This window comes from Macaca mulatta, chromosome 11 (genome assembly GCF_049350105.2).
Source record: "Macaca mulatta isolate MMU2019108-1 chromosome 11, T2T-MMU8v2.0, whole genome shotgun sequence".
In the NCBI taxonomy this organism is placed as follows: Eukaryota; Metazoa; Chordata; class Mammalia; order Primates; family Cercopithecidae; genus Macaca; species Macaca mulatta.
Genome location: NC_133416.1, coordinates 58,950,633 through 58,971,256, shown reverse-complemented (window position 1 = coordinate 58,971,256; position 20,624 = coordinate 58,950,633). Strand labels below are relative to the sequence as shown.

The 20,624-nt window shown below is 43.0% G+C and overlaps 1 protein-coding gene across 5 annotated transcripts in view; it reads right to left on the bottom strand.

The window, feature by feature from the left end:
- Nucleotides 1–20,624, bottom strand: part of SCN8A (sodium voltage-gated channel alpha subunit 8) — a 213,565-nt gene that overhangs the window by 23,797 nt on the left and 169,144 nt on the right. For 3 of the 5 annotated variants that reach the window (XM_028829498.2, XM_028829495.2, XM_028829497.2), the window contains exons 17-23: nt 19,246–19,716; nt 18,596–18,713; nt 17,900–18,054; nt 14,962–15,135; nt 8,553–8,675; nt 2,400–2,684; nt 488–541 (exon numbers count right to left, since the gene is read on the bottom strand). In XM_028829498.2, coding sequence (XP_028685331.2) covers nt 488–541; nt 2,400–2,684; nt 8,553–8,675; nt 14,962–15,135; nt 17,900–18,054; nt 18,596–18,713; nt 19,246–19,716 — 1,380 coding nt within the window. The remainder of the gene's footprint in view (nt 1–487; nt 542–2,399; nt 2,685–8,552; nt 8,676–14,961; nt 15,136–17,899; nt 18,055–18,595; nt 18,714–19,245; nt 19,717–20,624) is intronic. The other 2 variants (XM_028829499.2, XM_077954281.1) reach the window with 1 other exon arrangement.

Below are 20,624 nucleotides of genomic sequence, written 5' to 3'. Positions count from 1 at the left end.
GCAGTTGGACATGCCAAGACCATCAGTCATAACTGTGACCATTTGAGCTGCTGAACATCCTGCGATGGGAGAGCCCTAGATTCTTTCTGCCTGCCTCCTTCTCTACACTGGCATGTCCTGCCTTGAGAGGGCACCAGTCCTCCTCCGACTCATGTGGAGAACATGCAAATCATGAAGCCACAAGGAGGGAGGGCTGTCTGCTAGGAGCCATACTTTTGCTATGAAGCAGGACTGAAGCATAGACAGCTTCACTGGGGCCAAGTAAAAATTAACAGTCTAATCATCGGGGGCCAATGTAAGAGAGTGATGACTTACTGAGACAAGGAAAATGATCTATAATCAATAAAACAAGCAATAAATGTTCCAAAGAGAAACGTCAACTCCTCCATTCCTCCATCCCTTCCTCTTTCTTGGTGGGATCGGTATACCATGCTGCTTGCTTTCCACCCATCTGAGAAGGTGGTATTTTTGCCATGTACATCCTTACCTTCCGGGAATCTACAGCTGCATACATGATATCCATCCAGCCTTTGAAGGTTGCCTGGCAAACAGAGTCAGTCATTAGACGGTGCCTATTAAGGGATAGGAGTCTAGGCAGGGGTCCCAAAGGCCAGGCTTAGGTTCAGTGAGAACACAGAACAGGGGTTTGGGTGCAGCCTCCCTTGGACACAGAATTTTCTGTTTGTTACTACAGGTCCCAGGAGGGCTTTGTTCCTGAAAATAACAACAAAGTGTGGCAAATAAACATGCTGAAAATGGTAGTGGGATTAAGGCTTTACAAAAGGACTCAAAATCATGGGCCCGAGAAGCCTACCTAAAGTTAGGGAAAACTTTTATGAGTGAACGGCAGGAATCTACTGAAAATGCTTGGAACTTAGCACTCCATTCCACTGAGGAATCATTTTTTAAAAAGGTGTTAAGCAAAAAAAAAAAAAAAAAAAAAAAAAGGTGTTAAGCGACAGGGGTTGGAAAAACCCATAGTTGCATTTAAAAGAAAAACAAGATCAGACTTACCCTTTACTGATATACACATGTGTAGCCTATGTAGTGGCAATACCAGCTTTATCCTTGACGGTCCCTTCCCAATTCTACTCCTTCAGTCTACTGTATCTAGACTGATTCTGGAAATATGGATAATCCATGTACTATTCTCCATGTTTTACGTACTCAACCAGATTCTAAGGTTTTTTCAGGGCACAGGAAGGTCTTTATTCATCTGAGGGCCCTAGTACTGTACTGTCACGCACAGCATCTTGCATATGGCAGGGACTCTGTGACTACCATGTTTGACTGGCTTGTTGATGTGCACTGGTTTTCTGGAGATGTTCCAATTCAGATTCAATTTGTGGCTCCAATTTTTTGAACTGGGATACAACAGCAAAAAAGCTTTGGGGTAGGAAAAACTATAGTTCATTCCATGAACTTTGCCTTCTACTATGAGTTGACAGTGTTTACTATATGTTAGGTTAGGTTGAGAGCTTCATCTGTGTTATTGCAGTTAGTCTCCCAAGAACTGTATGATATAGGCATGGCAATATAGTAACAAAAACACTTAATAGCAATTTTCATTAATTAAGCATGGTTATATGCTGGGCATTGCGCTAAGAAATTTTTAAAAATCACAAACCCTCTTAACAACCATGCCAGGTTTCATTATCTATATTTAATAGATGAAGACACAGAGAGTCAGAGAGGTTGAATAATTTGTCCAAAGTTACATATCCAATAAGTATCAGAGTATGGTTCAAATCAGTATCAGTCTAATTTCAAAGCCTACGAGCTTTCACTGCATTATGTTATCTTGTCACACATTCCGAAACACTGGTGAGAGAGGAAGTGAAAACTAAGCACGAAAGAATGAAATTAGGCAAAAGAGAATTATCTAGATAGCTAAATCCTTCCTTCCTGTGATACATTAATCTGATACCCTTCTCTGGGGTGGAGCTGAGGTGAGTGTGGCACCAAAGCACTGCCCTGGTTTTTTCCTAAGTTAACTGGAGTGTAGGGAGTATGTACTATTATTTTGCTCCATCACAATTGCCATTACTTTGTCTATGCGCTTATCTTCTTGATTTTTTTTGCCCTTCTCTTTAACTACACTCTGACCAGGAAAGGAAGATGATCTCTCTGCCACTTTATTACATCGCAGGAATCTTTATTTGTTGCTGGGACAGCTCTGCTCCTGAGCACAATGAGAGATTTCCTTTGAGTGAGATCTTGTAGAAGTCAGAGAATACTCAGGAAAGGTCTCTCTCTGAAACTGGTTTGGGGAACAACACTGTTCTCTTGGACTTATTGAGAATAATCGTGATTCTAGAAGCAGGGTTGAGAAGAAGCCAAATGGGATTTGTGCTAGCTGCCTGAATTTCACAGAACTGAAAACAAAAAACATTACTTACTACTTGAAGAAGGGCCAGGTATCCTGCCCCAACATTGTCAAAGTTGATCTTCACGTTCTTCCATCTGATCTCTGTATTGTTCCCCTCCATGAGCTTTTCACATTCAGTTTTATTGTTGACATCTTCTATTTCAAATCGGATTTCAGAAGTCTCATTAAAGCAGTAGTGGTACTTTCCCGCAAACAGGTTAACTCCCATGATGCTGAAAATCAGCCAGAAGATGAGACACACCAGCAGCACATTCATGATGGAGGGGATGGCGCCCACCAAGGCATTCACCACCACCTGCATTGGAAGGGGAGGTTGCTGAGTGTTGGGTGGAAATGGGAGCAAGCACATTTTTTGATTTCCAGGAGGGGAATGACATTGTGTGGCTTGTTCTGTATGGAAACATTCCATTCCCTTTGGAATTAGAGTAACTGGACAGACTGACAAGTAGAACCAAAAATTTCTAAGTCTAGGCCTATATTGAAGGAATTTTAAAAAGTTACATCTTTATTTTGACTAACACAAATTCCCCAGGCAAGTTGACCTACGTCTTCTTTCCTATGCATCAGCCTGGGACTGAAAAATTATTTCTTAGTCCAGTCTCTCTCTTCCTCAATTCATAAAACATGCCCAGTGGGAAAATATGAGTAACTTTCAGCTTGCTAGTTGCCTTTCAACAGACATTCCCCCTCTGAAAAACAAGGTATAATTGTTCAGAATCACAGAGAACTACCCGTTGTGGTTAATAGAGAGCCAGTTAACAGTACATAATGTCTCTTTTATGACTACGCAAGGCCAGTTATTTTATTTCAGGCAATAGCTGAGCATGCATATTTTGCAGGCTCAAGAAAAAAAAAAAAAGCTATATTCCCTCTACCAAACAGTATAAAATAAAATCTGAACAGATGTGCTTTCACTCAAGGTTCATTATACTTCTCCAGCCTTTTTATTCTGACTTTGTAGGCTTTTAAATCAGAGTCGCTCCCTGCTTGGCTAATGCTGTCGTCTCTCTGCTCATTCCAGGGCTTGACTCCACTCATCACAATGTATTAGAAATAGGATGACTTAAGGTTTTTAAGAGAGTTTTGGGTTAGATCATCACTGCTCTGGAAACTAAAAAATTGGCATATTGTTAAAAGTCACTGATTACAGTAAGCTCAGGAATTTAAAAAAAGCAAAGGAAAAAACCCCTTAGGAATCAAAGTTTCTGGGTTGTTTTCAACTTTGATTTTGCTTTACAGTGTCAGTCAGAGCAGCATACAGTTTAGGGTTTAGGTTTTGCTTATCTTCTGGTTTTGCCTTAAGACTGCATTGTCACTCATCAGGACATGTGGCTGATCAGAGCTACCTGTTCTATCTTGTGTAAAAAATGCAATGATATTCTTCTGCTAAGGAGTCACTCTTCTTTTTAGATTAAAATATTCATTTTGTGTTTCTCCAATTCATATATTAAGGCCTTTAGACTGAGAGGCAGTTATTTCTTAATTCTTAGACCAAGAAATCTCTTCTAGATCTGACAGCTCTGTCATTAGTATAAAGTGTTTATTACTTTGTTAATTGTTTATTACTTTGAGCAAGGAAAGCCAGGATATCTGAAATCTGGAAAATCTTCAATTTTTTTTGGAGAGTGATATTCATATTGATTTATATTACCAAATTTGTCATGTACTCAGATTTGAATTTACCTCCTCATTCTACAGTTGCTCACCCTTTGGCGGGAGCACCAAAAAGCAATGAAATGTGCAAAAGAACAGGCAAAAGGAGGATGATCCACAAATGGAAAAATAATTTCTCAAACAATAAGGGAGTAGATTATGTAAAGATTCAAAAGCTCCAGTCTATGTGACAGCATTTCGCAGCAGACCTTAGGTGGGAGACTGTGACCTTCTGTTAGACCATTACAAATGTGGCATAGGAAGTAGGTCCCAAAGACTTGAAACCGAGGCATGTTGCTTTTTAATCTCAATTCAGAACCTACTTCCTCCAGGAACTCTTCTGACTATGCAGAGAATGATCTTAAGCTTCTACTCAAACCCAGTCTAACCTGTCCTACATACTATGGGTTACAGTTAAATATGGGTTAATATTTACCACAGGGAAGAAAAATTAACGAAGTGATCTCTTAGAACTTTTATTCTCATAAAGTATATACAAAATTTTATATATTGATCCATTTGATCAAGTGAATCAATATACAAAAATATTCACTGAGCCTTATTCTCTGATATAAAATCCTATAAAATCCAAAGTTTTATAAGATGCAAATATACTTTAATCATAACCAGAGAAAAACTTTTTACCTTAGTATTATGAATAAAATAGAAAACAGAGTTGATTAATTTTAAATTTTTATTTATTTACTTTTTTTGAGAAAGGGTCTCACTCTGTTGACCAGGCTGGAGTGCAGTGATGCGATCTCGGCTCACTGCAACCTCCCCTTCCTGGGTTCAAGCGATTCTCCTGCCTCAGCCTCCCAACTAACTGGGACTACAGATGCGTGCTACCGCGCCCAGCCAATTTTTGTATTTTTAGTAGAGATGGAGTTCTGCCATGTTGGCCAGGTTGGTCTCGAACTCCTGACCTCAAAGTGATCTGCCCAGCTTGGCCTCCAAAAGTTCTGGGATTACAGGCATGAAGACAGCATGCCCAGCCCAGAGTTGATTAAATGTACTAATAATTCTTCCTTGCTTTGAACATTAGCTGATAAGCTGCAATATGTTAAGAAGAAACTATTTAACTGTGCTCCGTATGTAATGATCATTGTGCTGTTATTCTCAGCAACCACTGGGCAAGAGATCATATTTCTTATTTTGAAGTCTCACACTAAATATATATTATAAATGATAATTCAAATTTCCACTGATAGTCAATGAATTTGATCTTCTCTTCTCTATACAAGCTCTCTAGTTATTCTACATTGCCTTTAATTATCATGAAATCTATTATTGTTAAGAACTAGACATGGAAATATCACTCAAAGCTAGGTTTTAGTAATCCATAAAAAGTTACTTTTATCAATGGAAGTTTATACTTGGCAATTGATACAAATCCCATTTAATTGATGAGAAAATTCCAATGGATATTAATTCTTACAATATTTTTGTCTTCTCTATAATGTCTTGGAAATTATTGTTGCTCATTAAATACTATAAATCAGCAAGCTTTTAATATCTGGCAGAGGGAACATGGCTTTAATGGACAACTATGTACTGACAATCAACAAAAATGCATGCATGTTTCATGGCACTAATATTATATACCCTCAAAAATTTAACAGCACAGCGAAATCTTTAAATGAAGATTACTATGGAGGAGAGAAAAGCAAAGAACTACATTAAGTATTCCTTTGCCTATAGCACAAGTGCTTCAGTTTTCCTGGTCTTTGGTTTGAGGAAGGAGAGGAGACGGAAGTCAGTGTCCCAGGACAGGCTTGGGTCATATGCTCCCTTCTCAAGTGAAGCTCTGAGTCTGTAATTGGAGCAGCACAGTGACAGTTGAGCCCATCTGCATGGATGGTGTTCAGTTTATGAAGATTTCTTATTTAAAATTTTCTAAAGGTAATCTCTCAAGTGTTGGCATATGGAAGAACCAAAACCAAAGAATAAAAAAAAAATGCCCCATAGAAAAATGACATTTAAATAAAACATGTGTACCTAATTTTGTTTATTACTGGGAAACTTACTATAAGCTTAGCCAGATCCAATCTTTTCTTCTTGCAGTTACTCTTCCACAGAAGCGCTAGGAAACCTGCAGGGCAGGAATGGATCCCTGATCCCTTTTCACCTGCCTAACCAGCCATGGTCAATACCGTCTGTTAGTTGGCTGGAGTCAACCAAATGAGGTGGCGCTCTTATTCCAAAGCTTCCCTCAATGTACATTTATTGTTTTAAATTCCAGCTTTGGGTTCAAACTTGTTCTCCCCCATTATTTTACCGAAAAAAATCTTGATGTAGATGCTTTTCAAACAAAACATCGTAATGCTTTTCAAATAAAACTATCTACTGTTCTGATTATTCATTTGGGACCTCTGGGCTCCTAAACTACTTTCAAGTTGACAAATAAAAGTTTTTAGGGGACTGGAAACTGAGGGTCCAGGAAAGGTAGAGAAAAAAGGGGCAGCTAAAGGGAAGACTATTCACGTAGACTATTTTGTGGCTCCCAAAACGGCTCCTGCATCCAGGTTATTCAAGTAACTGCCTCATGAGCAAACTGGCCTCAGCGGCCATGAGGACTGCTTCTGTCTGCCTGGCCAGGACTGACAGTAATGAGCATCTAGATGGAAAGAGTTAGTAACAAGCATCAGATGCGTCAGATGGGCATTTTTTTTGGTGGGGGGATGAGGGGATTTCTTCAGGTATCACCGATCTCCTTTTGGGTGCACCGTAAGGGGATGCGGAGGAGCTCCGGTACAATGCTGCAAGTACTGTCTTCAGTGGACTCCTTTGGTTGCATCTTGTCCTCAGTTTTTCAGTCACCAAAGTGGATTATCAACTTTATAAAAAAACCAGTGTGGTTTATTAAAACATTTAACTAGCTCTGGAAAAGGTGCAAAGGGGGAGGGAGCAGAGACGAGCATTTTAACCACATGTTCAATCCCACCGTGGCTGTCTAAACCACTGAATCTTGTGTAATAAACTCTCTTCCTAAATTTAGCCTAAGCATAGCAATGACCTTACTGCACACATGCTAAAACCTCTCTTATCTGTGGGACAAAGTCTTAAAATCCCAAGTTTTTAAAAAAATTAAAATAAATTTACACTACTGTGGAACTGCCCTTCCTGCAGATGGTTTCAGGAGAGTTGCAGAAAGCTTACATTTAGTAAACCAAACTGTGACTGTGCTACAGAAGAAACATGAATTTGTTACAAAAAGCATTTGTCTGGATAAATTAACATAATAAAATTCCCAAGTCCCAATTAAGTTTTCATCTTCCTATATAACTGTGGGTGGCTTCATGGAAGAACAGCCAGGGGTCACAGATGAGGAATGAATGAAGCAGCACTGTCCTGGTATCTAGTTTTTCCAATCGGTCTTGCTTCATGTAGACTATTGTAACAGTTTAATTTTTATTCCTACATTCTGACGTTTGCACATTTAAAAATATATCCTCTGGTTTGCTCTCCTGCATGTATTCAACATCTGAATTGAAGCGAGTTTTCTTGGTCTCGTTAAGTATAACAGACCTCTCTCTGATCACCACAGGACAACTATTACCACCAAAGCCAGTTGCCCCTTTGATTTTAAGAAATTGACTTCTTAGTGTGTGTGTGTGTGTGTGTGCGCGCGCACATGCACGCATGCACACGCACAACTATTTAAACCAAGAGACAAGGAAATGGCACCAAGAAGGTACCCTGTTTCTAAGTCGGCAGGGTGACAACACCTTGTATTGTTTTGGGTGGAGTATCACCAAAGCAGGAATAGGAGGTATCAAGAAATTTCAGGAGAACTAGCTGATATTCAATCATCTAGCATCATACCTGGTTGTCATTTTGACAGTGTTAGGGGACCATACAGCATGGGCAGAGGGGTTGGGGGTGAGGAAAAAAGCTTTGCTATCAGACAGAGGCTGCCAGTCCGTATGGGACTGGGCTGAGAACAACAAGGTGCAATAAGAGGAATCCAAATAGAAAGAAAAGCATTTCTTCTCCCAGGGCCATGCCAAATTCTGCTCCATTCCCAATTCCGGGCCTGCCATCATGTCTTCAAGCCCATTCTCAGCTGCTTTCTCAGTGACCTCAAGGCCACAGTCCCCACCTGGCTGATGCCCCTACACAGCACTCTCCCTGCCTGAAGCCTGTGCTTTTCAGTGGGTCTGTGGGTTACAATTCCCCTTCTTTGCACCTGGTGATTCTCCCTATTAAATCAACAGCCCAGAAAGCCGCCCCAAGTGCTACAGGTAAGCCAGGCCAAATGAGAATAGCCAATGTTAACATGTTCTGCGATGGCATGTTGTTGGGGGTGGGGCCAATATTAATGTGATGAGGCAGCTTAACGCAATTCCCCTTTGCACGGGGCAGGTGTGGGGGAGAGAGTGGAGGATCAAATCAGCAGCTGCATCACAGAATTCGTGTTTGAATGATCTTTCCACCATGTGATCAGTTCTAGCATGCTTAAACAGTTTCCATTGGCATGCAGAAGGATCAGCTGCTCTTAGTATCTTACCCTCATCCCTTCAAATCGTGATAAGGCTCTTAAGGGTCTCAAAGCTCTTAGGGTCCTAAGGGACTTTATGGCACCTAGTTCCGAGTAGCCCAGGGCATTAGCTATAAGGCTGACTAAAGAGACCTACACAGAAACAGAAGAGAAAAACAAAAACAAAAAAGGTAACAAAAAAATAAACAAATAAAAGAAAAAAAAAAAAAAAAAGAAAAGAAAACAGAGGTTCCAGAGTGTTAGAATAAAGCCCCTAGCACTGAAGACACAGATTGGGCCCCCCAGGTAGAGCAAGTGGGTAACACCAGCTGCCTATTTCAACTTGACTCAAACGACCTGGAAGGAAAGGTGGTTGAGAGGCAGAAGAAAAAACAAGAGGGAAGAGAAAATTGAGAAGGCGGTAGAACATACACACAATTTGGAAAAGGGGAGAGGCTGACGGGAGAGGGAGAGAGTGAGGAAGTTCCACTGGAAGGAGAGGAGCCTGAACAGACAAGAGCCTTACCCTCGCCCTTTACAGTCTCTGCAGGTCCCAGAAGTCCCCATTAAATTAAGCCAGACAAATTTAATGGTACCTATGGAAAAGAATACAGATAAATACACATACTCCACACAAACTGCCCCCTCCTCAGCTCATTCACCATTGGCTTTCCAACAGGGACAAGCTCTCTTACTCCTGGTTGACAAAAAACCATTTGTTTGAGAATCTTACGCATCATGACATTAAGAACAATGAAAACGTTCAATAAGTACCATGGCTGACTTTGCAGTTCCCAAGAAGAATTGTGCTCCATGAGAACTCACTTAAGTGAGTTGTATCTCTATCTTTTAAACATATCCTTCTATCTCTCACTTTTAACTATGATAATCCTTTTGACTTTTAACTATAACCAGGACCCCTCCATGGCCACAAGAACTTGGGTGAGTCTGGACAAATGAACCCATACTTTTCCTTATAATTCTCATTCTTTCCTTCCAGAACAGTCCAAAATGAATTATCCTCAGGTCTGTCATTTCCATGTCAATCTTCTATAACTATTATCATTAGAATAACAGCTGGAAGAATTCTTGGAAAAAAAATTAATTTGATAGATGAGGAAATTGAGACCTGTACACAAGAATTTGCCCAGGGTTACACTGGCAGTTGTAGAACCAAGATTAAAGACCTCCACTGCCTGACTCCCAGGCCAATGCTTTTTCTTCCACAGACAGGTCACGTCCCCAGTGGGCAGATTACATGACAACATTCCAACAGGCCTATCTGGACAATCCAGACTTGAATATGTTGCCGTACCAGGGGGAAGAAGCCTGCAGACCTCCAGGCCTAGACATGTGGTCACTTTCCTGCTCTGCCAGAGACAAACTTACCTTATTCTACCAGAGCTCTCAGAGCAGTTACCACGATGCTTCCTCAACACCATGCTAACTACATTTATGCCTGCCTGGGCCTGAGCTGAGAGTTGCCGAATTCTTCAGGGGAGAACAGATCTAAAAATACCTTTAGTTAGTCAGACTCCAGAATGCTTGGGTTCTGGGTTTCTACTTTTTTTTTTTTTTTTTTGAGACAAAGTCTCACTCTGTTGTCCAGGCTGGAGAACAAAGGCGCAATCTTGGCTCACTGCAACCTTCACTTCCTGGGTTCAAGCAATTCTCCCTGCCTCAGCCTCCTGGGTGAGTAGCTAGGATTACAGGCATGTGCCACCATGCCCAGCTAATTTTGTATTTTTAGTAGAGATGGGGTTTCACTGTGTTGGCCAGGCTGGTCTCAAACTCCTGACCTCAGGTGATTTGCCTGCCTTGGCCTCTCAAAGTGCTGGGATTACAGGCTTAAGCCACCATGCCTGGCTGGGTTCTGGGTTTCTTACAACACAAATTCTACGATAGGTTAAGATATTTCCATCAACAGCTCTTAAATTCTTCCTACTGGGAAGTGGTGGTTGCAGATCAGCTTAGCTTACTTAAATTGATGATACTTTAAAGAAAATTTAGAGAGGAAAAAAGAAACAATCTACAACTTAGTTTCATTTGCTGCTTTTTATCTTTATCCTAGGGCTTTAATTATTTGATCCTGTGTCTGTGAATTGCACACACACAATTTAAAAAAAAATGAAGACATGTATAATTAAGCAGCATGACTGGCAGGGGATAGAAGTGGAAGGTGAATGACCTAGCAAGGGTCAGGATGAGCAGGTTTAAAGGTTTCCATTTAAAACAGGTATGGCCGGGCGTTGTGGCGGAGGTGGGTGGATCACATGAGATCAGAAGTTCGAGACCAGCCTGGCCAACATGGTGAAACGCGGTCTCTGCTAAAAATACAAGAAGAAATTAGCTGGATGTGGTGGTGCATGCCTATAATCCCAGCTGCTTGGGAGGATGAGGCAGGAGAATTGCTTGAACCCGGGAGGCAGAGGTTGCAGTGAGCGGAGATGGTGCCATTGCACTCCAACCTGGGCGACAAGTGAGAAACTCCATCTCAATAAATAAATAAATAAATAAATAAATAAATAATAAAATAAAAAGGGGTATGAACCTTGATCTATGCATGTGCTCATAATCCACCAGTGTAGGTATCTTCTCTGAAGCCCTAGGCAGTGTCCAAAGCAAATCTGGAAGTAAATGTTGCCCTATTAGGCTACCCTAATTTTCTTGGAAAGGCAGATGGTCCAGAGTTCAACGTCTGCCTAAACTATGGGCCACAAAAGCCCTATCTAGAACATAGTAGCACCAACCAATCCCTTTCTCTCTATCCATCCATCATTATCAATAAGAATTTATACGGAGGTGTATACTTCCCTATTATTACCAAGTACAGCCAACTCTTAAATCCAAAAGAATTGAAAGTTGCCAGATTCTTCATGAGGTCTTAACAGGTATACCTGAAGGGAAGCTATTCTTTCTCAACCAAGTACCTGGGCTCAACAGTCCCCTGGGTCAGCTTCATCTTACGAAACTGTCAGGTAAAGATTGCAAGAAACTAAGCTTTGAGTGGCTATAGGCACCATATAACGTAAGAAGATCCCAGCTCTTCAGGGTGGGTGACTTATCTGCTAACAAATAGGCCCACAGTGTGGAGAATGAAGGAGGAGGTCTAAAGGCCAGTTCAGTGGCTGGCTCTAAACGTTGCTGAGAGATAAGCTGTTACTCAGCTGATTAATTTGGCTCAGGACAGGATCAATAAGGGTCTTATCTGGGTTATTCTTTAGCAGTCGAGGGCTCTCTTATAATCCTTTGAGTCTCTGTTAAGCCCTTCCTGGAGATAATCCTAACATTGCTTAAAGTATTCTTTAAGGAAAGAATCAAACCTAAAAAACAAACAAACAAACAAACAAACAAAGGAATTGAGGAGACATCAAATTCAGGGCATGAAGCTGGGCGCCATGGCATGTGTCTGCAGTCCTACCTACTCAGGAGGCTGAGGTGGGAAGGCTGCTTGAGCCCAGGACTTTGAGGCTGCAGTGAGCCATGACTGTGCCACTGTACTCCAGCCTGGGCAGCAGGGTGAGACCTACCTAAAAACATTAAAAAATAAAAAATAAATTCAGGGCATCTATGGTTGCAGACTGGAAAAAAAGGGGGAAAGACATTAGGTGACTTCCAAAATGATGTGAATATTTTCAAATGGAGAATGGTTTCAGCAGTCTGAATTCAGGATGAGGCAAGTGGTCTCCGCAAGTCCCCATCTCTGGAACTGACAGGCTTGCTGATCTCCATATACAGTGGGATAAACGTCCTGGGGAAAAGATGCCAAAATTCTTTTACAGGACACAATCTCCAATGCAGCCAAGGAGCTGAGCAAAACAGAATGTTTTCCTTGTTTGAGAACTTGTATGGCTTGAATTAACCTTGAAGTCATCTGGATAATCCCATGACTCTGAAAAGTACTTACAGCTTTAAGGGGCAACAAGGAAGAACAAAAATCAATTAGGGAAACAAGTGCAATGAGTAACAGACTCAGACATCAAGTCACCAGTGGATGGTGCTAAGTTAGAACGTAACCTGCTGCATGTTCTAAAATGCCAAAGAAACCAGACACTTTACTCAAATGGACACCAAAAAGTCCAGCAGTTCCAGCTGTTCAGGTGACAGGCCAAGACTAATTGCCCCTCCACAACTCAAAAGTGGCAGCGATTGAAGCCACTGTGATGGCCTGGGAATGTCCCCCCACCTAGCACAAGCCTGGAATCAGGCCATAGTTGCTGTGGAAGCTAGTGTAAGCTCCCCAGGGGCTGGGAACGTGCTTGCAACAGGGATAACCTCTGCTTCTCCTTATTGCTTCTGGAGCAATTCTACACAGATAATGGCATTCGACTATATTATTTACTAATAACTGGCACAGAGGTCTTCACAGGAGCCAGTTGGATACCACAGTAATGTAATGATCAAGCAACCCCCAAAAGCTAGAGGGCTTATGAATTAGTATCAGTTGACTGCATGCCTGTCCTATGCTCTTTACCCCCTTCTACCTCATATAAAGTCATAAAAATGTTTGTGAAATAAATGCTGGCTGGGCACAGTGGCTCATGTCTGTAAACCCAACATTTTGGGAGGCTAAGGAGTTCGAGACCAGCCTGGGCAACATGGTGAAACTCCATCTCTACCCAAGACACAAAAATTAGCCAGGCATGGTGGTGTGTGCCTATAGCCCCAGCTACTCGGGAGGCTGAGGTGCGAGGATTGTGTGAGCCCAGGAGGCAGAGGCTGCAGTGAGCAGAGATGGCGCCACTCCACTCAAGGCTGGTGACAGAGTAAGACCTCATCTCAAAAAATAAATGCTAATGTGCAGGACTGTTAGTGCTTTCACAGCTTATTTGTTTAGCAGGGGCATGTGGGATACCTGATCAATATCCTCAAATTCTAGGTAGCTCACCCTAGGGAAAAGAGGAAGAACGTGTTCTGGTGAGGGTGGGTCATGGTGGGGAAGCTCTGTTTCAAATCACAGCCTCCCCAGGCAGCTGGGAGTACCAGTTTGAGTTCAGGTGTCCCACCTGACGCTAGGTAGTCCTGAGGAGCTATTGTGAAATGAAGACTCTACGGCACTTCCTCTTTCTCTAGAAAGAGAACTGGCCCAGTCTCACTTTGGCTCTCTGGGTCTTATCTCAAGCCCATTCTTTAAGCCTTAGAGCTCCAGCTTTCTGTCTGTGGGAGGTACAGGTCCTTCCACCACAGGATGGTATCAACAGTTGCTGGAGGGAGTGCTAACATCTCTCGCTACGAGGGTCTCACACTGGTACCTTCTAGGGTTGGGCTCCTCACCTCATTTAGGCATTTCCCAAAGGCAGGCTTTTTGAAATGGGGATGCAACTGAGGGCACAGTGACAGTTCTGGGAAGGGGGTCATCAACCATGGAAATTGCAAACAATGTATTGGAAAAGAAATGCATTTATAGAGCAGAAATCATTACTGGCTCAGTGCTGGGTGCCTGCCATTGGAGAGATTTCCATGCTGCTCTATCCTGGATCTCAGAGGTACTCTACAGGTAGTTCACCATGCAGCCAATGAAACCTGCATTCTACATGACCAGTCTAGCCTCCACCACTCTACTTTCTTGGCACTTAACAGCCCTCAGAGGGGACTAAATTTTCCACAGGCCTTGGTCCTACAAATCCCATTCATCCTTTCTTTAAAATGCTGATTTGGCGGAAAGAAAGAAGCTTTAGTTATTATACAGAATAAGAGAATAGTCATCATCCTTAGTAAAGCTGACAAGGGACAAGTGATGGTGGGGTGAGAAAGAATTAGAAAGGATGTCGCTTCCAACCTGGAAAAAACACAGGAGGTCATGGCCAGCAAACCTCGGAGATGGTCTTGGAACCTGGAGGAAAAAAGGATTTCTCAAGTTTCATGATCACTGTAGAATGGCAACGTGTGGGAAGAAGGGGGGACTTTATTTCAGTGTGAACTCCCCTCACCTAATAAACTGACTTGTTTGGATGAGTCTGGTATCAAGACTTGAGTTGGATGGATGTGTTCAGGGGAATGGTCAGCAGGAGAGACCACAGAGATCCCACTACCACCTTTGTCCCAGCAGCCCCCATCTCATTCTCTCACCCCTTCTCCCAGCCACAAAAAGAGGATATCCTGTTGGCCTGGGGCAAGAACTTCCTGTCCCCAGCCTAATAACAAGGGCCTTTGAGATCTGTGATTCCACTTCTCACTCCTAATCTCTGAATCTAAGTTAAGCCAAACCCACCAGACTAAAGAGTTGGTTGGTTAGTCCTCCTGGAGCAAATGCAGGGACTTCAGAGTGCCCCTTCCTAAAACGAAGATCTGAGTGCAAGGGAACTTTACCCACACCTACATCTACCCCTTGACCTATAACCTGGGCCCAGGGCAGCTACTGCCCTTAGAAAAAGAAAGACCCCTCTCTGTTTCTGTGTTCCTGCTGAAAGGGGTGGGAAACAGAAAGCAAGACACCTACAGCCACGATGAGGAAGTCCAGCCAACACCAGGCATTGGTGAAGAACTTGACGAAGCCATAGGCTGTCCACTTGAGCAACATCTCCAGGATGAAGATATAGGTGAAGACTTTGTCAGCGTATTCCAGGATGGTGCGGATAGTCTTTCTCTGCTCAATGTAGATGTCTTCGAAGGCCTAAAAGAGAGGCAGCAGCTGCCTATGATAGTGCCTAAAGGCAAGCAGGCCACAGGGAGCACTGCTGTCCTCAAGGAGCCCTCCTACATGGGCTGGCCTATCATCAGCTCCCTGTCTCCTTAGCTTTACTCCCCCACTACACAGGCTTTTTATTTTTTAACAGCTTTATTGAGATATAATCCACACATCATAAAATTCAGCCATTTAAAACGGCTTTTAGTATATTCAGGGTTGTGCATCTATCACCACAATCAATTTTAGAACATGTTCATTACCTCTAAAAGAATCCCCATACCCTTTAGCAATCACCCCCTAAACCCCCAACCCCCTAGCCCTAGGCAACGACTCACCTACTTTCTCTCTCTAGATTTTCCTTCTTATGGCTGAGTAATAGTCCAATATATGGATATACCACATTCTGTTTATCCTTCATCAGTTGATGGACGTGTGTGTTGTTTCTATTGTGAACAATGCTGCTGTGAACATCTGTGTATGGGTTTTTATGTAGACATGTTTTCATTCTCTAGGGCATATGCTCAGGAATGGAATTGCTGAGTCATATGGTAACTGTTTAATTTTTTGAGGAACTGCCAAACTGTTTTCCAAAGTTGGTTGCATCATTTCACATTCCTACCAGAAGCATATGAGTGTTTCAATTTCTCCCCATCCTCACCAACAGTATATATAAAAGACATGATAAAATCTTTCCTCCTTTTAGTCCCTTGACACCACAGTATGGGTGGAGGGTCATATGGGTGGGAGACACTTAGGTGAAGAAAATCTTAGCACTACTTTATTTGGCATTCATGAGTGGGATAATCCCTTATATGGTGGTGTGAGCATTCCCATCTGCAGAGTGATGGACTACACAGGTGAGGTGCCAAGAGGAGGGAATTCCTAAAGCATGGGAAAACCTGTGGAGGTGGGGAGGAAGTCCTCTGTGATACAATGGGAGGTGCCTGCTCTGAACAGCTCCAGAAGGAAGAATTGGGCTGTCTGCAGTCTCACCTTCCAAACTGGAGGCACATGGATATCAGGAGCTCCACTTTCATTAACGGGCAGTGGGACAGGGGTTATGGGTTCCACAGTCCTACTCAGGGTCTTGGTGCAAATAAATCCCCTTTGCTCAATCAAAAAGGCAACAGCTTCCATGTCAGGTTTCCCCTTAACCCCATCTGTTAGGAATCCCTTCTATAATCCAAGGTATGTGAGATGCCCAAGACAGATCTCATGTCACTGAAGGCCCTAATCCCCACCCTCTTTAGTCCCATCATAACCACGTTCTAGTTTCTTCTTGGATATTTTAGCAGTGGCTTCACTTTGTTATTCTTAAATATCATGCCTACTGTTACACAGGATCTGTACGTACTGAACCAAATATCCTTTGCCTAATCATTACGACAAATAAAAATTGTCAAAGGTGAGCAGTAAAGAACATTCAAAACCTTTGGTTCACTACTGCTTTATTCTTTTTTGTAGAGATGGGGAAGAGAAGAACCAAATGATGGGTCATACTGTTTAGATTTTTGTTTACTAGACTTGAAGAATAACAATACCAACAATAAAAAAAACACATTTCTCCAATCACTTGGCTTAGTCTGATCCTCTCTTTCCTCAAGGGCAGAGACTATGCTGTCATCTTGGGTGCCTCTGCGGCACCTCAGGAAGTGTTGTGTGAATGCTCGTTGATGCAACAAATGGCCCAGGCGCAGGCGGGGCGGTCTGGCTCCCCTTCTCTCAGATCTCAGATCAGTGGCTACCAAGCCATCTTTTTTGCCTCCTACTTTAATCCTGACACCTTCCTGTGTAAACCTTCCCCTCGCTTCCCATGATCCTTTTCATGAAAGCTGTCTTCTTCACCTTGGGCTTGTCTTTAATACACACTGCTGCCTCTCTCAGCTTTTATTCTCCTGCCTCACAAGTCAGTGAAACTTCCCAAGTCACTGTCAAAATCTTTAACACTGAATTTGGGGACTCTCCCTTGTTATGTTTTTTTTTTTTTTTTTTTGCTTCCAGATTAAGCTTTGATTCCACACCTACATGAATGTGCCCATCTTCTTTAAATATACTTCAGCATTATGCATTCGTCACCTTTCCCTTAAGGAAAGTGTGTACTGTCTCTAGTCCCTGCTGTCCTCAAGACTATTCAACCAGCAAGCAACTCCCTCACACCACACCCTGTCCAGGTGTCCTCAGTTATAACCCAGCTAAAAATAAAAGCAAATGCCAAGATAATTAGTCTCAGCAGTGGAGGAGCCTGTGTGTTCTGGGCCTTGTATGTTTCACTGATTAATAAGCACTTAGGACAATGTGAATATAAATAACCTTTGTACCAGAGATCTGACTCTAAACATTTGCTAATGTCACGGGTTCTCTATATCCAGTAGGCTGTGAAGGGACAGTGAGCGGAGGAATACCACCTCCCTCCCATCCTGGGTAACTGAAAAGCAAAGAACAAGAGATTTGGGGTATTAGGTAAGAGAGGGAAGTTCATTTTAGGGGCTGCTAAAGATGGGTAAACCAGGCAGTGGGGACACATGAGAGGGATAGTGCTAAGTCTACAGAGGATCAGGACATGAACAGGTATGGATTCTAATCCCACAGGCTCAAAGTAGCAGCCCAAAGCACCTTAACAGATCATTATTCTTGGGACCACAGCCAATCTGTTTTCAGAGCCACTGGGCTTGGGCCTCAGCCTTTTCCCACTGGCTTCTCTACACCCTTCCCCAGCCAATCCCTCCTCACACTCTCCCCTGGACCTTACCAGGGCACCACTGCTCAGCAGAATCATGAAGATGATGAAGGTCTCAAACCAGTTGTGCTCCACGATGAGGAAGCAGGTTTTCCGCAGGATCCACCAAGACTTGCCTAGCCCTTCCTCAATGTTGACCTGGCAGCACTTGAACCGCTGGACACAACCTGGCACCAGCAGGAGAGGCAGGTCAGACCGTGGAAACGTGCCCCGCCCAGACCTGCCCTCTCCTCCATCTCCCAGGCCCTGCCAGGTGCTGCCCCACCACACAGCCAGGAGGACAGTGGCTGAATCAGAATGCCTGATTCAGAAATGGAGAGGGTGGCAGGGCTGAGGCTATGCTGCAAAGGCTAACGGGGCAAGGCCCTCTGGAGTCAAGAAGATGTCCTACAAAGAAGCAGTGAGAGGGAGGAGAAAAGGGTAGTCAGGAGGCAGGCACAGCCATGACAGAACAGGTCGTACGAAAGGAAGTTTTTGGGCTGATGCCAAGAGAAAATGGACAATGAAAAGTGAGAATAGAAACTTGTTATATACTTGTCAGATACAAATAGGGGAAATAATCTAAGTTTCCTTCAAAATGGTGGGGTGGGGAGCAAAGTTCTTGAAGATAGCCACTGAGCTGCCCCTCGCCCACCACTAGCCCCGGCAGAGCTGTGTCTGTGAGCAACACGAGTGTCCCAAGCTCATCCCCTCCTCGCCCCCTTTCACCTTCTGTGAAGCAGGCGTCTGGATCCAAGTATTCCTCAGGCTGTTCCACAGGGACCTCTTCTACTTCTGGTTTGATATCAATGGTGCTTCCTTCAGAGGAGCTGGTGTCATCTAGTTTCTAGACATGCAAGGAAAAGGGACATCAGGCAGCTCTGCGGCAACATGCCCACTCCACACTGAGAACTCTGCCTCTGGTGGGGATGAGGCGCCAGTTCTGACTCTTCTCTAGAATTCTTACTATAACTCGCAATAAGCAAACCACATCCATGGGCCCTCAAAACTTCTTTCCAGATGGGATATAACATCAAAACCTACTCACGGAAGACAATGACCCACCCAAAGCTAAACGCGGCTATAGGTTGGTTTCAGGGCTATAACTAAGATGAATGGCAGGGAAGTACTCAAGGGATTATTCCAGCCTCTGACCCGGATGATCCAGAAGTGACAGAGGTGGGTCCAGGATCATCTTAGGATTCCACTTCATCTAGGAAAGGCCTAGAATGATACTGGGAGGGTGGAATTAGTTCTCCACGTAAGTTGGTTATTCCAGAATCTCTCTACCAAGCCCATAGCTGAAACAATCCCCAAGGCTGACAGCACCCTGTTTGTTCTCACACAGGATCAAGGCTGTTTCTAGGCTGGGACCTTACATCTTTGCTGCCTTCAGGATCCGATTCGCTGCTAACATCCTCTGTGTTGAGGTTCTCAAAGTCAGACTCCCCCACAGCAATGGGTACCCGCACAGTCAAGTTGGGGTTGTTGATGAAGGACATATGGTCTTCATCAATGATGTACTTCTCCACGCTGCTGCCAATACCACTGGTTGTGCCATTGCCATTCTTCTGGAAGTCGCCATTCCGGTGGATGTCTGCACCAGTGTGATTGGCGATGCAGTTGGCCTTCTTTTCATACAACTCATCCAGAGGCTTCACCTCATCGGCCTCACGCTGCTTAAAGTGGGCCTGCATGAAGGCATGCACCTTTAGTTTGGTCCAGGCCACACCCTTCTTGATACGGATCACTGAGATCTGGAGGTTGTTCATTTCCCCATCATCATCTGTGGCAGCCAGGTTGTCTGCACTGAAGGAGCTCAGGAGCAAGGCCAGAAACAGGTTCAGCACCTATGCCAGTAGCATTGGAAAAAAAGAACAAATGTAGAAAAGTTATCCACCAAACTCAGGGTTGCAAACTGGAAGCCAACGGACTTCATGTGACAGACTCAAAGAGGCTTTGTTGTGTTGTGTTTGGCCCACGTAGTATTTTAAATACTCATGTTACTGGGTGGGAATGTGTTTGGTTTTGGTTGTAATACAAGGAGTTTAGCACCTCTTTTCTTGGGTCTTTTATAGTTTTACATACATATATATGTACCCCAAAATATACTACTTCTCTTATAATTAGAAAAAACAAAGACTGTATCCATTTTGGAAGGAAATTTCCCCAAAATAAAAAGGTGAATATACATTATTGGGGAGGGTCGCAAAGTGCGTAGATGCCACGTATTCATGAGCAGAGTTCTTAGAGGACCCACGTCAGAAAAAAAAAATTAGGCTTGAAGTGCCATCCACAACAAAATCAAGAAGGTAGGACTGAAATACACTTCATGTCATTGTATTTTAAGAACAGATTTTGTTTTCCTAACATTTACAAAAATAAAATCGCTTTAGCAAGACAGTGATGGTGACTTTTATGTTCTTCTGCATAGCCAAAGGTCAAGCCATCAGATACAAGCTTTATTTACTTTTGTTTTCATCTCCTATTTTACTACATTGAACATTAAGATTAATTAATTTATTTTTATTAAGACTTACTTTTTAGGAGTGGGAGAGGTGCTCATTTCTTGATTTATACTTGGTCCTTACTTTGTCATACTTGGGAAGAAGAGTAAGGCATACATTTTAGGAGGAGATAACAGTCATGTGCAGAGTGGGAGGGTGGAAACAATAAATGAACTATAAGTATTCAGATTATCTGCACCATTTGTAGAGTTAAAAAGGAATATGGTTGGTAAATGGGGGTGAGTTGGAGG